At 42.3% G+C, this 15,752-nt stretch overlaps 1 protein-coding gene across 1 annotated transcript in view; it reads left to right on the top strand.

Moving 5' to 3' along the window:
* Positions 1 to 331: 331 nt before the first annotated feature.
* Positions 332 to 15,752, top strand: part of LOC8043554 (L-fucose kinase) — a 41,178-nt gene continuing 25,757 nt past the window's right edge. Inside the window, exons 1-8 of the mRNA XM_029982191.4 lie at positions 332 to 617; positions 838 to 989; positions 1,118 to 1,168; positions 1,601 to 1,708; positions 2,059 to 2,128; positions 7,550 to 7,647; positions 12,736 to 12,816; positions 15,420 to 15,539. Coding sequence (XP_029838051.3) covers positions 551 to 617; positions 838 to 989; positions 1,118 to 1,168; positions 1,601 to 1,708; positions 2,059 to 2,128; positions 7,550 to 7,647; positions 12,736 to 12,816; positions 15,420 to 15,539 — 747 coding nt within the window. The 5' untranslated portion in view covers positions 332 to 550. The remainder of the gene's footprint in view (positions 618 to 837; positions 990 to 1,117; positions 1,169 to 1,600; positions 1,709 to 2,058; positions 2,129 to 7,549; positions 7,648 to 12,735; positions 12,817 to 15,419; positions 15,540 to 15,752) is intronic.

Below are 15,752 nucleotides of genomic sequence, written 5' to 3' on the forward strand. Positions count from 1 at the left end.
ACACTTCCTCACTTAATGAAGGTGTGGAGTGATCAGTTAGTGAACAAACGAGCAAAAAAAGGTTAAAAATAATTTTGGAGAGTTTATATAGGCTAGATGGCGCTAGCTACTACCCATTGCGAAGATTATAGGTATTGAAAAAATTGTAAGGGTGCAGGCGAGCTGGTGGAAGTTAACCATAGTTTTGTTTAACCCGAGACTGGGGTATTACGGAAAAGGGACGAGAAGCGTCCCTTTTGAGACGTCGCCTCCTTGTGGCCTCTTTTCTTCTCGTCCCTTTTCCGTAATACCCCAGTCTCGGGTTAAACAAAACTATGATTATAGGTATGTTATTACCATCCATCTACCCGCGGCTGGACGGCTGATTTTGGCTGATGAGTTGGCACGGCCGCACGGCTGGCTAGTGGCTAGCCAAAACCGGTCAGGTCAAAACCACGACCATCCGCGGTTTTCCCCGCTGGCTTTTGGTTTTTACGCTCCTTGACGCTGTTCAGTTGTCTCTCTATGCCGCAACGCTACGGCGTACTGTACACTGCACTTGCAATCTGCTATGGCGAAGTTTGATTGCATCGCAGTAACTTGCGCTTCTCTGAAGTGGGCTACTGCGATTGAAGCCGGTGAGTCCGCCTGATTTTGCTCGTGTACCCTTTGCTGTGAGGGGTAGTTGTTTTTGTGTCGTCGTCTTTCCGTGTTTACTTCAAATTGCGTCACAGCTTGACAGCAGCAAGCGCGGCTGCGTTCTGACATCTAAGTCTAAGTGATCTAAGGATCTAAGCGTGTTGTACATGTTGGACGGTTTGTTCTGAGACACCACCCTCGTGTTTCGCTTTCCAACAGAGCTTGCAATACTGCGAAATCGGAATATTATACCCACATCCACGAAAACGTTAACAGTTGAAGATCCTGCGAACAACATCGGTAGTGGAGCTGCTACGTTAAATGCATTGCTGGTTGTCACCGAGTTGCTGAGCGCCGACAGCGGTTACACAGTGAGTGCGATGCGCAAATGAAGATTGATATCAGTAGTTTATTGCACTTGGGATGGATTTCACGCTTTTGTAGTGGAACAACAAATAAGTGAATGTATGAATGTTTTGTTCCTTATTTGACTCCACAGGTTATATCGCCGGACGTTCTTACAAAGAGCCGAATCCTGGTATTACATCATGTAGGTCCCCAACACACCCTTCCTGTTCTTGGTTTTCAACATGATGCTATTATCATTACTGTGGAAAGATGGCCTTCACTTCTTCGTTCTCATTTTCTTTCTGTGAAGTGGAAACACAAATTTTCTGAACATGAGGGTGAACCTGAGATGGGTAGGAAAAGGAAAACGCAAAGGAAGACGGAAAAAGAACAGGCAACGTGTCAGGTTGCCTGCTCTTTGTCTGTCTTCTTTCCGTTTTCCTTTTCCTACCCCAGTCTCAAGCTTACCATCATGTTCAACTTAGACCAGCTCGCCTGCGCTCGGACTATTTTTTCGTTGCTATTTTTCTGTGTCTACAGTAGATATAGTCTGCAGTCGTTTTGGTCTAAAAGGAAGAATGCTTTTTTTTTTTTTTTTTGGTTTGTTTTTATGTTTTATTATGCTTTTCTTCAGGGCCGAGAATATGCTTATGAGCCCTGTGGGAAAGCATTCATGGCCCTACCAAACAAAGTCGACGGCACCGCCTCCAACCTCGAAAACCTTCTCCGGCTTGTGTCACAGGTGCGACGGATGAGTATCATTGTTTGTAGTTTTGCACTTTATAAGTTTATGAAACTTCCATGGACCTTACATTTTGGCTTGCTTCGATTGTGTCTACAGTCTCTTAGAGCTCCATTATGGCTTCATGCTATAGTCGGTGACAGGTCAAGAATGAAGTGGAAGCTCCTCCCACCTCTTTCTGTACTAGCAGAGCAAACGGTGGAGAGGAGGTTGCCTCCTCATCGGCGATCGCTCTGCTAAAGTGGAAAGGGATGGGAGTAGCTTCCACTTCGTTCTTGACCTGTCACAGACTATTGACTGTTCCTGTCTAACAAAAAATTTGATTCCAAGATCTTTCTTTTTTCTACTAGATGCAAGAGAGTGGACCGCCAGGTGTGTGGATTTGCAGCACAGACATGGTCCTAAGCTGTTCTGAGACTGGTAGGAGTCCTGGTCTGTCTGGAATAATCTCAGTAATGACCTTCCATGGTGGGAAGCTGGCTGGAAACTAATGTAGCCACTGACTCGTCAGGAATGAATCTCCATTACTGTTGCACTACTTACTTCACGTAATAGGCAATGCTGTGTAAAAGCCTTGCTCTAGTTAAGTACAGTGATGTGGGCCAACAAACTTACCCTGTATCAACTGAATGTGAGGAATTTGTGCCAACATTGCGCCAAACGTTCATTTCACTTTACCAATACGGAGCTTAGATGCTGCTACGCTGCCAGATTATTGCAATTCGCTTCTGTGAGTGTTCAAAACTTTCAATTATTGTTTAGAATAACTCAATATTCGGTTTGATCTTCGTATCAAACCCTGGCACTACTCGGACGTTCCTCAGTATTTTTTATTTCTCATAATCTGTTCGGGCTGGTTAGTTAGCTCTTCTGAGTGCACTTTTTAGCGAGCGCTGGTGCACTGCGGAGCCTGCAGAGTGGAAATTGTGATTTTCTGCATCATACTTTATCCTAGCCCAGTCATGTCAGTGATGGAAGTGCTGTGCCCTTTGCGTCAAATTGCACCATGAACGAAAGCTTGCTACATCTATGAATAGCGCCACACCTGCACCGAGATGTGCTTAAGCAAAACAAAATATTTTAAAATATATTTTATTATTGGCTGATTCTAATATATAGAGAAGTAAGAGGAAAGGAAAACGGTAGAAATATTTATTTCACAGCATCTCTACTTACCATGTAGTTTGTTTCATCTTGGGTCAGAGCACAGTTGGAGGCTCAAACACATACAACCACAAACACACGTACAAAAAGCGAACGTCACAGGATATTCACTGCACCTGATTGGTCTAGCCCAGTGGTTCTCAACCACTGATGTTTTAGGGACCCCTTCTGGATCAGAAAAAGTGACGGGGGACCCCTTCCACTGGGGGAAAGGGGAATCATTTTTTGATTACGATAACAAGGGTAAATAAACAAATATAAATGCATGCAAACCAACTTTGAAGCTCTGAAGCATAGAATAATCAACCCTACTCACTCAGCACGCAAGTAAAACAACCAGCATAAATTTTAAAAAGGAAAAAAAATAATATTTTTCCATTTGATTGGCAATTTAAGGCTTTGTGAAGAAGGCCTTCAGAGACTCCAAAGGGTCTGCAGACCTCCATTCCAGAACCATTGGTCTAGCTGACGAAAGAACACGTACAGGAAGATGGACAAATGCCATGATGTCATGCCATGATGTCATGCTTTGACGCTGTTTGGTAGGTCCCACTGGCTCGTAGCGTCGGCTGCACTTTAAATTAAGGTGGAACGAAGTAAAGAGGTTGCTCGTCAACCGCGCTGGTCAGTTGATGCGCTAACCAATTAATCGCCGACATTGTCTAAATTTCCAGAAGATGTTGGCGATGTCAGGAGCTAAAAGTTGTGAGAAAACGTTGCAAAATAGTATGATGGCAACTATTGTGATAAGACAGAATCAAGGTCTTCCACTCCTGTGCGATCACTTGATTATCCTGTCTGCCACATGCCTCCGTGCTGCGTCTAGCCTCACCGCTTTGCACCGGAGTGCTAGGGGCAGCGGCTGACATGGGTGAGCACCTGGGCTAGCGAGATAGGCTCGGAAATTATGCTCACTACTATTATAGGTCTACCTTCTTCGGTCATGATTGCAGGTTGATATCTAATTGAATAAAACTGCGCCGAAAAAAAACAACAACAACCACATGTCTGTACACGTTTGCAAGTCCGGCTTCAGGGCACCGCCATCTTGCTCGGCTGGGGTGCACTTGGACGCGTCATAATCCGATTACGAAGCCTTTCTAAGGCGTCTTAGTTAAATTATGACTGCGCCCAAGCACCCCAACCGAGCAAGATTGCAGCGCTCTGAAGCCGGACTTGCAAATGTGTTCATTTGAATAAATACGGCAGTCAAGATTGTTCCCGTGCAGCTGTCGATCGAAAAAGCAGCGAACATTGACTTCATTCTCATTCCAATGCCACTGAAGAGCAGCGTCACTTTTAAAGCGCACATATAGATTTTCATAATATTTGTGGGTGGCTGTTTTTGCAGTTTATAATATTGGAGTCTTGAGTTTGGTAGGTTCATAAAGTAAAGTTTGGGGGTCGCTTTTTTATAGGTTGGCGTGTTGGCAGATATGGCTGTTTTCTGCTGGCATTGTACAGAAATTATATTTAGCCAGTGACTATTTCGACGTCCACCGTCAAAGTATCTCAACAATTATTTCGACGTCTGCGATGTCACTTCTATAAAACATTGTCAAAATAGTGGCTTTCTTATTTCGACGTCGTCCTTCAATACAGCAGCCGTAGCAGTGGTAGCCGTTTTGTGGTTTCATTCTGTTTTAGTTTTTGGTGGTGTCGTCGGTGTTGTGTTGCCGTTGTTACAGATAGTTTTGGTTCTAGTTGGCAGTGGAAATGTCTTATTCAACGTGTGTGTGAGACTGGCTCGACAGTTTATCTATTCGGACGTGACACACCCAGTGGCAATGTTCTGAGCATTCTGAGCTTACATCTCGGCACGTGTCTCACTTAAAATTTTGAATTTACAACAAAGGCGAGCTCGATATCCCCCGTCTCCCTGCACGTAACAAATGTAAGTGTGTACACTACGTAACACAGAAATTTGGCGCGCTTTTTGTTCCTTTATATTGTGCGAGCATGTCTTCCTATGGTTGCAGTCTTCCATTGCATCTGGCTCCCGCCCGGTTTTTAACCAGGTTTCATGAGTTTGTTGTTTAGTTTAGATTTTCTGCTTGGTTCATGTATAACGAGCGAGTTATAACTATGGTACGATAAGTAAAAGGATGTGAATGCAAACATTTCCTCCTTGATGTTTCTTGACCGGTGCAAGCTAACAAAGGTTCTAGCATGGTTGTACGAGATGAACACATTTTCCAATCAACTGCAAATTTTATGACACGGCATTCAGCTCCTTTGTCCATAAAAATCATGAAAAGCAGCGGTGCCGCGTTCTGTAATGTTTGGCACAATCAAGAATGTATACTTTCGGCTTGATAGATGATCATGATGTACTTTGAGAAGGTCTTTTTCCATTCCACATCACCTAAAAGGTCATAAAAACAGCAGTCGACTGCATAACATTTGCTTTCGGAAAATGTGTGTCGAACCACGACGCTGCCTGCAAGCAAGATGATACTTTTTTTTTACTGCCACCTTCGATCGCTCCCCAGTCCGGACTCTGAAGCTCTAAACTTCTAAGTTGGAGACATAAAAATAATTACAAAAATATTTTGACGGGGGACGTCAAAATGTTTTTGAAAATAATTTCACGTTTCAGGAAGTGGCATCAAGGAAGTCAAAATAATATTCAAAATTATTTTGAAAGTGAACGTCGAAATAGTCTCTGCCTTATATTTGCAGGCTAAATAAACTACAGGGTGAAAAAATGGGAGGGGAGAGAAGCTTTATCCCAACTGAAGTGTTGTGCTACGATTCCTTTTTCAAGCATTTTTTAGTACCCTTTGTAAATGGAAGCCACGCTGACCAGAGCCTTCTAAAAAGAAGGCTGTGTTCCTTTTGTGCCTTACCTATTTTTATTACAAAAGGTAATAAGTAACATGCTCCAGTATCAATGAAGAACCCTCAATCATTGTCAAAGATGAGCTCATTTAGTGATGTAATCGCCTTTTCATTTCCAAGTGTTGTGCTAACAGATATTGGCATCTGCTCCAAAAGCATCAGTGGCTGCTCCAAACCACTATTTTGCTTGCTACAGAACCTGCCACAAAGGGTCAAATGCTGCTTCCATCACTGCCATGTACAAAGGAGCAAAAGCACTCTTCCAAAGTAAAATGTGTGCATGTGTCAGGTGTCGGAAAAAAAAAATTAAACTTAGTGAATGATGACGTGACAACGCTTCCTTGTGGTAAAATTCACAAAATCAACCATGGCTAGTGTAGATGATAAACTGCTATATCCAGACGAGTTGCCCGCTTCAGTGTGTTCTACTGCAGGTTTGATTTTTATTCAGCCGTGTTTGAGGGTGCAGTCAATCAAGTTTAAAAACTAAATTAACTATAGCAGTGGAATGGAACCTGAATGAGTTTAGCTGGGCATTTTAAGATAGTATATTTATTGTCCATCGGCTTTCACCATTAACAGTCTACATGTAAGATGCCAATGATGTGAATAATTAAATAAAAGCTTCTTTTTTTGTTTTTTTTTAATAAGCGAGTCAAGAATTGCCCAGTTTTATTGCAACTCCAATTTGTTATATTCCTAACGAGCGTGTTGGTAAGATGTACTAGATAATAGAAAGTATGTACTCGTCTGTGTTTCGTCCTCTCTCTGTTTTATACTTTCTGTTATCTAGTCCAATTTGTTACTTAGTATATTATTCTATTCAAACATTACCTTAGCTGAGTGCTATTTGGTTTGCCTTTAGTTCTACACCTAGAGTATAACCCTTCACATATGTTTATCATTCATGTTGTATTGTTCATCAGTCGTGCTTCAGAAGTGCTGCTACAAAGGAACCTTTTTTAACAAAAATAGTAGATCCTGAAACAGCATTTTCGTTGCCATGTCTGGCACTTTTGAGCATAACGAAGCAGCAAGTTGAGTGTTGAAGGGAATCAAACTTGCTCTGCAGTGGATACCAACAAGGGGTTGCACAGAAGTGAGAAGTCAAAGAAGCCATTGCTATTTTGTTGGAGAGGCTTAACATAGTGTTTGTGGTAGAATGGATTAAAATGCAGTGTGTGCATGTGCTCCAAGAATACTTTTAGCTGCTCCAAAAGGTGCTATGAAACGACTTGGATCTATTGCATTTCTGTAAGCAACTTTAATATTAGGCCTTTGTCCCATAAACTAACCATAAATAGTTTTCTAGGTCTGTATGCTGTATGCTTTTCAGTACTACATGACATCCTCAGCATAAACGAGATGCCTGAATTCTGGTTTGTGTGTGAGAGAAACATAGACTAGAAAAAATTAGGTTTCAATAGCGATGTTGCAGCTGTGTGAAGAGATATACTAATTTACATGAAGAGAAAAAAAATCTAAAATCTGTGATAATGCTTAGACAGTGGCATCCCAAATGGGATCTATGAAAAATGGGATCCAGCATAGCCTTTAATGTTTTTAGACATGTTATTGTGGAGACGGCGAGGCATTTGACCCATTGGTGCACTCAAAAAAAATCATTGTTTTCTATATCTTCTCTTAGACAAAGTTAATAAAACTTTGGTTGCAGTGGCTGGTATGAAGTTAAGTGAAATGATGACTGCATGTGCAAAATTAGGTAGTGTTTCATCATTCATGTGCATCTTTGTGTTTTATCAGAACCCTGCATAATTCTTTGGCTATGGTAGGAGGCTTTGGTTCATTAATCAACCTAATTAATTTTACTTCCAGCCATCAACTGGGAAACTGTAAAAGGTGGCTTGCTTGTCTGTTGTGCAAGTGATCCACAATATGCTACTGGTCATGGTGCTGTCATGACTGACCCTGATGTAAGTTTTTACAGATTGGCTAGTGCTGGTTATGAACAAGTAGCATAATAGCTTAAAAAAACACTGAAATAAAAAAAAAATTTTTAAAGGGCATATATGGGACACCTAGTATCCGTTTTTGTAATTTTTCCACAAAGAAAGCTTTTTTTTTTTTTTTGCATTATTTACGTTGTTAGACGCAATCTAGGTAGAGGTCACGGCCCGCTCTAAGCCCCGCCCACAAATCACTGACCCTGCCCATTGCTAATGGATTGGCTTGGCTGCTCGGCCAAACATGCTAACAAGCCTAGTGTCTCTCTTTCACGACATTCGGTGCGTCTAGTCTGGCTTTTGACACCGCCTGCTAGTCGTGCGAGCTGACACGCGGCAGCCTTTGGTATCGTCTGCTATTCCACCACCGTCTATCGTCGTCTACAATGCCCGTAGGACGCGGACATGAAAGCTGCGATTTGGTCTCCGTTTTCTCCTTTGTCCGTCTGCTATTCTGCCCCCATCTAAAAACTTCTGCAACGCTCACAAGACGCGACCATGAAAGTGGCGTTCTAGTGCTCCATCATGTACGAGCCACAGTCCAACACAAGCGTTTCTCAGCGTCGGTCAATGTGTAATAAAAAGCGACCGAGAGGACTAAAAAAAGTCAACAAGATAAATATGCAGTCCTTGCAGCTTTTCTGTTCTTGTTATTATTTTTTTTTTGCATGGCAGGCAGGCAAGTATCTTGACGCATAATTAAAACACAACCCAAAAGCCCTGTCACACTGAGGCAACACGACGGCAACAGCAACATAACACGTCCGACAGTCAGGTAACTTGTTGCTCGCTCCCCGTGTTTTCCGTCAAATCTGTCACTTTGCAGCAACAGCAGCACAACATGGACGACAATGGAAATGTTGCCTCGGTATGACAGCTTTCGGCAGCAAAAACAGCAACACCTTGCATTGGACAATGTGTGTTGCCCTAATCGGTGGCTGAGTGAATTTCGGGGCGGCATCACGACAACACAGACAGCTTCAATGGTAGAGCTAGTTCCCTATCAGCGTCTTTTTTTACGAGCTTACTCAAATAAGGGCTTGGAAAACGTTGTTTGACAATAATTTAGACTGGCTAGCAGCTAAAATAATTCGATGAATGTTTTTACTGCATAATTACGGAAAGTGATTGTCGAAATGGTCAAAGCTACGGTTGTGAACATTCAGACAGGTGTTTAAATTAGAACTGCTGAGAGACCAGTTCACATTACTGCTAGGGAAATAAAATGGCATGCCTACTCACCCGCTGCTAAAGTATAATAAAAACAATCCAGGAAAGCAAATATTAAAAAATTGAAGCATTTAAACAACCGCTCTTATGATTGTTGATGCTTGGAACGTGGAAACAGCCGCTACCAGACTCCTGAATTGATTCAAAAATCCCGAGGACGTTTTGGGGAAGGAAGCAATCACATAGAAGGTGGTAGGCAAATAAACAGTGTTGAAAAATATTCCACCGATTGTTATGAAGACCAATCGTGTAGGTGTCGCGGTTTTTAAGCACTCAATTTAGCTCAACACCTTACTACAAAAGACGGTTTGGGGGTACTGCCGGTGCTAAATCAATTTTACAGGAGAAATTGGAATTGCATGAAAAAAAGAACCGGACAGGAACACTTCATAAGGTGGCGTAAATGGCAAACATATGTCAGCGGTCTCGCCTTCCTCGGTTAGGGCTATCTGCTTTGTCAGCGGATGAAGAACATTTTGATAAACTAAAGGGTGGAAAATACTCCCCGTGCCAAGCTTTCTAATCACAGTCACTGGTTGATGTCGTCCCGTGGTAATTTCCGGCCCTTCAAACGCACTAGCACTTCGTAGAGACCCATTTCCGTCGACGCCGCGCCACACACGAAGGGAGATAAACAATCAAGATGGCGTAGTGCTCCCCGTGTTGGACCCGCCGTCTGCACGGTGTGACAGGGTGGTCGGACCAGAATGTTGGCAAACATGGTTGCCGGGCGACAGCAACATGTTGCCCGACTGCTGTTGTTGCCGCGATGTGACTGGGCCTCCAGTAACACAATTTCCTCTTATTGCCGGATAGAGTTGTCCAACTCTTGCCTCAGTGTGACAGGGCCTTAAAAATATTCGCTTTGGCAGGCCAGGTGCACTGCAAAACTTGAGAGCTACTTGCCTTTCGAAGCGAAATGACAGGAACATGCTCGACAAACTTGAAGCGAGCCGAACACCCGATTGCCTCCAGCTAAATGGCTCACAAATTTTTACTTTTGTAGGTATCTTCTTGGTATTGAAGCCATGGTTGCAATCATGTCGGTTGCACAGTTCACAGAGCAGCGGGGCTGCTTTTACGGGAACCAACATCTTCAGCATCAATACGCGCAAAGGAACAAATCAAGCCAGATCAAGCAACATACCGTAATATCCAGAGAGATACCACCCCCGAAAGATAACCCACCCTTATGTTTGGCATGATTTGGTATTTTTGCAAAAAACACAGAAAGATAGCCCACTTCTTGTACAGTCGAATCTCGTTAATTCAAACTCTCTTAATTCAAGCTTGCGGATACCGTACGTATTTACTCGAGTAATAGCCGCACTGTTTATGAAGAAAACCTGAGGTTTCTCTTTTTCGCGGAGAACGCGGATTGCCAATCACCGCGACCGACAGCATGATTCCAGCAGTTTACAGGACAGAGATAACGTCTTCATGCGAAGATATCATTTGTGAAGATTGCATTTGTATGGCGAATCGTGTTCTCGATCTAGTTATTCGCTATGTTATTTATGCGCAACGCGACGAATGGCTGTATATGAGTGTTCTGCGGGAAAGTAGATGCAAGGGCCTTGTTCATAAATAGTGCGGCTATTATGCGAGTAAATATGGTAATTGAAACTAACATGCAGGTCCCATCCTATATGTCTCTATGGGAGGAAACTCCCTGTAATTCAAACTTTGCTTCATGCAAACAAATTTTCAATCCCCCTCGAGTATGAATTAACGAGATTTGACTGTAATTGCAGGGCACTGGCCGATGGTGACTTCAGCAGAAATGGTGTTACTTAGCCATGGCAGGGGATAAGCGAACGTTCCTGACTGAAAAGGACAGTCTTTGGTTCATCACCCCTCCCTGCGATCACAAGTTTTAGCAGGACACAAAATCTAAAGCTAGTATTTTTTTCAACTTTTTTTTTTTGTCGCTTACCGAAAGTTAGCCCACTCCTTATTTTCCACCAGATTTGCTTTTGATTTTAGGTGAGCTATTTCTCGAAATATCACTAATTAATGTGGCACACTAGGCTTATGCCTGTCCCGCTTCGAAAACAAGCACCCCGCACAGCACTTCCAAAGGCGTGTACTTGTGACAGTTTGCTGCAAGCTAGGTTGGTTGAGGAGATCTTCCTCTAAACATCTCGGTGAATGCAGAACGACTCGCACTCCTCAAAATAAACGATCTCAACGAACTACGCTCTTTGAGCACTCCGCAAATGGCAGTAGCCATGTTTGTCACGTTTCAAACCAAAGCGGAAAGGCAATCTCGGGATATTTTTGAGAATAAAAATTACTGTGTAGATTATTTGTTTCTCAAACATAAAAATATTGTCGATAAAGATACTATTATGGCCTGGTGAAACAGTTCTTCAACAGATAATCCGCATGCCAATCGTCTGTCTCTCCAACCAATGAGAGCCGAGAAATGGAATGTTTTTAGCTATGTTCCTGGGCGGGGTTTGGGCAGGCTACCACCACTTGAATTGTGTCTAACAACATAAATATTGCTAAACAAATTTTTGGGGGGGTAGAAATTTTGTTTTAAATAATCCCTCTAAAAATTTTTTTCATTTCAGTTTTTTTGTAAGCATGTGTTGTGTTTTAATGGGTTAGCAACAATGTATGTGGTGACTTAGAGAAGCTGGAACAGCATATTAAAACAGAAAAAGAGGTGGGTCAAGAAGTTTAGGCCTGGATTACCATATGCCACGAGTCTGTACCAGAATGTGTACAGTGGTGAATAGCAAAACTATGCTTTAGCTTGGAGCAGAGTGAAAACTTTTTGTGTCTGTGCAATACCTCAAGAGGTGCTTGTTCTGCATGATAGCACATGTAGAAACAATTTCTATTACTAAAAACTCCATTTGCTAATAGGATAAAAAAAATAAAGTGCCCACAGCATGAACTGCACTCACGACCGACCGATAGCTCATAATTTTCATGTTGTAACTGCTATCGGCTTTTCGTTGTTTTCAGATCTTGAGGCATATAGCTTTTCTCTTAATCATTGCATAATTGAAAAAAAAAAAAAAATGGAGGATGAGTTTTTCTACAAAGAACTCAAAGAGAGGAACTTTTAAGGAAAGTGACAGTACATGAGAAAGATGTGAGGAACTGTACACTAATCCTGATTTTTTCTCTTTGGTGGTTGAGAAACTCCCTTGCATTTTTGTTATTAATACTGATGTGAGTATGCATTGTGTGAATTATGTCTCGTTGTTTTGTGAGCCTGCTCATGTCCTATAACTAGGGTTTTGTGTTTTGGGACAAAATTAACGAAATCTGATAAATACTTACTGGTAATATGTTTATCAATTTGGACTTCTGAAAAACTGATATTTAACATAGCATTGAAGAAAAACCAACACTTCATATTACACTTGTTAGAGTACCAGGTCAGCGGCCCTAAAGCAAGATCATCCTTATCTCCTTTCGAACCTTGGACGATCAACGAAGGACAACTTGTCATCTACTTTTTGGGACGACAGGTCAATGTTGCTCCATTCTCTGTCACGCCAGAATCCAATCTAAGTAGGGGAATTCTTGAGCCACCGTAATACTTTCACCTTGAGAGAGTGCTATTAAATTTCTTGCCAAATTTGGAATACAAAAATGAGCTCCAAAAATGCTCTCCAGACCTCACCAAAAATTTATTCGGAAAACATGAATCCCTGGTGCATTGTAATACTCTCCATTCTGCACACAATGTTTTTGAAGCATTTATTTTACATTAGATTGTGATAGGAAAATTTGCAAATTGGTCATATCTGAGCCTTGGTGACTGGTATGTGGTATTACTGTTATAATTCTTTTGGTTGCTTTCAGGGAAATGTATCCAGCATTTTGTATTGTGGAACCTTGGAAGCACTGCACAATTACACAAGACCTGATGGCACAGTCCCTGTTGTAAGGCTTTTTTTCTTCTTTTTTTTTTAATTTAGCTTGACTTGTTCGGTGCATCATTTAACATTTATGATGCAGTAGAACCATGTTAAAACAAGTATGAGATTGGGCAAACTTAGCAACCAGTAACGTTTTTTGAGACCTATAGATGAGACAGGGAGCGACACTCGATCAACAATTTATTTCTGATGGACTTTCAAGGTTGTGGAGAACTACTATATTCAAATGTAAATGAACCAAAGAATATTGACTTTTAAGAGTGTGCAAAATTTTTCTGCCCGTCGAGCTAACCCAAAACTCTCCGCATCCGCCGCTGCTCCTAGCATGCGAATGCAGAGCTGTGAAGCTCGGCTTTCGTGCGGTGCACAATTACGAGGTTTACTCGAAACCAGGGGTAGGAGAAGCCCAAGCCACGAACACAGCAGAAGCATGTGCATGTGCTGGTGGACAAGATGAAAGATCAGGGAGCTATTGCAAAAGCCTGAATCTTTTCCAAGCTTAGATGAAGGTAATACACGCCCAGGGGCGGGAAGCGTGGCACAGAGAGGCGAAGAGCTGAAAAAGAGGGAGAGTAGAAAAAGAGGAATAGGACAGCCATGGTTGGCCAGCCCAACTCCTAGCGCTGGCCGTGCCAAACAACATTTTGGACGTTGTAGCTAGAAAGGCAAGTGCAACAAACAGTAAATTGATGTGAATATCTCCATGGGAGTTCAACAGGACCCGTGTTTGTGAGTGTAACACGCAGGAAAACACATAAACGAGAATGCATCAACAATGTTCTACTATATTATGGATGATGAGTGTAGAAAGTAGGGCTGAACCAATGCAGGTTTATGTTGGGAGGTCACTTTGATAAAATGCGAGCTTTATTCTTAGGTTCAACATCTGTACCACTTTCAGTGTGGTCCCCCCACCTCAAAAGGTTTAGTCAGCACGTCGAAATGCATGCACATGCTCATTAGAGTGAGGTACACATGCTGTTCTCCTCTTATTGCGTGGGTTGCGGAATGAGGTGCCCACTGGATGTGCCACAGTCTTCACAATGCCTTGCAAGAGGACAGAGTGGACTGAATAGCTGAACAGAAGGCGCTACATGCTGAATTATGACTGTGTTTGACGTGTCAAAGAGATGCTGGAGGAGAGAGAAAGCAACGTTTGACTAAGGATAGGGAAGGAAGTCGTAGTCGAATGAGCCCTCATGAAGCCGATGTGAGAGCAACGGTGCTTCATGAAAGCATTGCCTTTTATGAAGGTGCTGTTTTCATAGAAGATGAGCAGTGCTATTCCAGTTTGACATAGTCTGCAGTGATGCACTGCAGAAACACAGCCCTGTTTTTATGCTTACTTACAGTTGATGAAGCAAAGAGACCTGTTTGATTAATTTATTAAGGCGAAAGCCTTACTTGTCCCATTACGCGAAAAGCCATCAGCGTTGTCCCCGAAAGATGGTCATAAAACTACATCATTGAGTGCGCTTTAGAAATAAAACACAAAGAATAGAACAGCCACACTTCGTCACGGTAGCCGGCGGGGGAGCTCGAGGTCAAAGCGGACACGCGTCGGCAGTAAAACACAAAGAAAAGCACAGCAACACAGATGCTTTGTCACGTAAGCCGGCAAGGTTCACCACGCCTGCGCAGTGGGGGAGCGCATGATGTCGCTGCCGGAGCGCCGTGTGCGAATTTACTCCGTGTTGTCAATACCTCCTCCAGTTTGTCCCTGTCCTTCGATGCTTCTATTCAGTCATAAAGCAACTAGCCCAACTGAACATTTTGTTGTGAAAGGAAGACGTTGCGCGCTGCTTGTAGAATGCTTTTGCATTCCTACGCATAAGCAGTTGCAAGTCTCTTCGGAGAGTTTTTTAAATGAATTTCGTGCACTATCAAAGCGTTTAATGTTTGCTACCATTCACTGCATTTTACAAGAATGTATGCCTAAGGAAGCTACACTTGATACTAGATGGGGTGGAAATTTTGGTGCTGATAACAGATAGGTTGTAGGTTTCAAAAATTTTAATTGGCAGCCCCTTAACTAAGGCCAATGGTATGGAGCACTGTAGAGTATCAATCATGGTAGAGTGTTTCTATAGTATATTGTTCTCAGTGCTGATTGCTTGGGGGAGTAGTATTTTACAGTGCACATTAAAGAAAAGCTGAAGTAGTTTTCAAATTACAAAAACTGAGTTTGGATGTAGGCACCTTAAAAATAATGTGTGTAAAATAAGAGACATTTGAAAATTAAGATTTTTCCATTGCTGTTGCTGCCTGCCAACCGCAGGAGAGGAAGGGAGGAAAATTGAAACCTAGCAAAAGTGATGTCATTGGCGGCGTCAGGCGACCCTTACTCGCAGATGCCCACAATGGCATTTTTTGATAGATAACAGGTGGAAAAAAGGTTCACCGCATTTCCCGCAGGGTTGTTTTTTTTTTTTTTAATAATATATGCAGTGTATGCTGAATCCTACCCAATTGGAGTGTGGTAACGCAATTAAGAAGACAAAAGGCTATAATAAACAGCACCCAATCCAGCTTTTTTTTTTAATAATATAATTATTTTAGAGAATTATATGGATTTGTTAGTCATTCTTGCTAATGTGTATATTGCAGGTGTCTGGCATTGTGTTCCTCAGTGCTGAAGTGGCAGAAAGCCTTCTCGCCTTGCAGGCAAAGTCGCCCTTGGACAGTTGCACATACATGGGCGTAGACAGTGGGGCTGAACCAATGCAGGTTTGTGTTGGAAGATCACTTCATTAAAAAGTCAGCTGCATTCTTACATTCAACACCTGTAGCACATTCAGTGTTTCATGTTGCAGTAGACGGAGTGCGTTGCTGCTCGTGCCTCATCATCATTGTCTCAACCACTCAATCTAGCAAAGCCCCGCAAAAGAAATTCTCACTTGTTTTTTAGTCGTAAATATGTGAACCCATTTGCATTTCAGT

The sequence above is a fragment of the Ixodes scapularis genome, unplaced genomic scaffold (genome assembly GCF_016920785.2).
Source record: "Ixodes scapularis isolate PalLabHiFi unplaced genomic scaffold, ASM1692078v2 PGA_scaffold9__187_contigs__length_104089568, whole genome shotgun sequence".
NCBI classification, from domain to species: Eukaryota; Metazoa; Arthropoda; class Arachnida; order Ixodida; family Ixodidae; genus Ixodes; species Ixodes scapularis.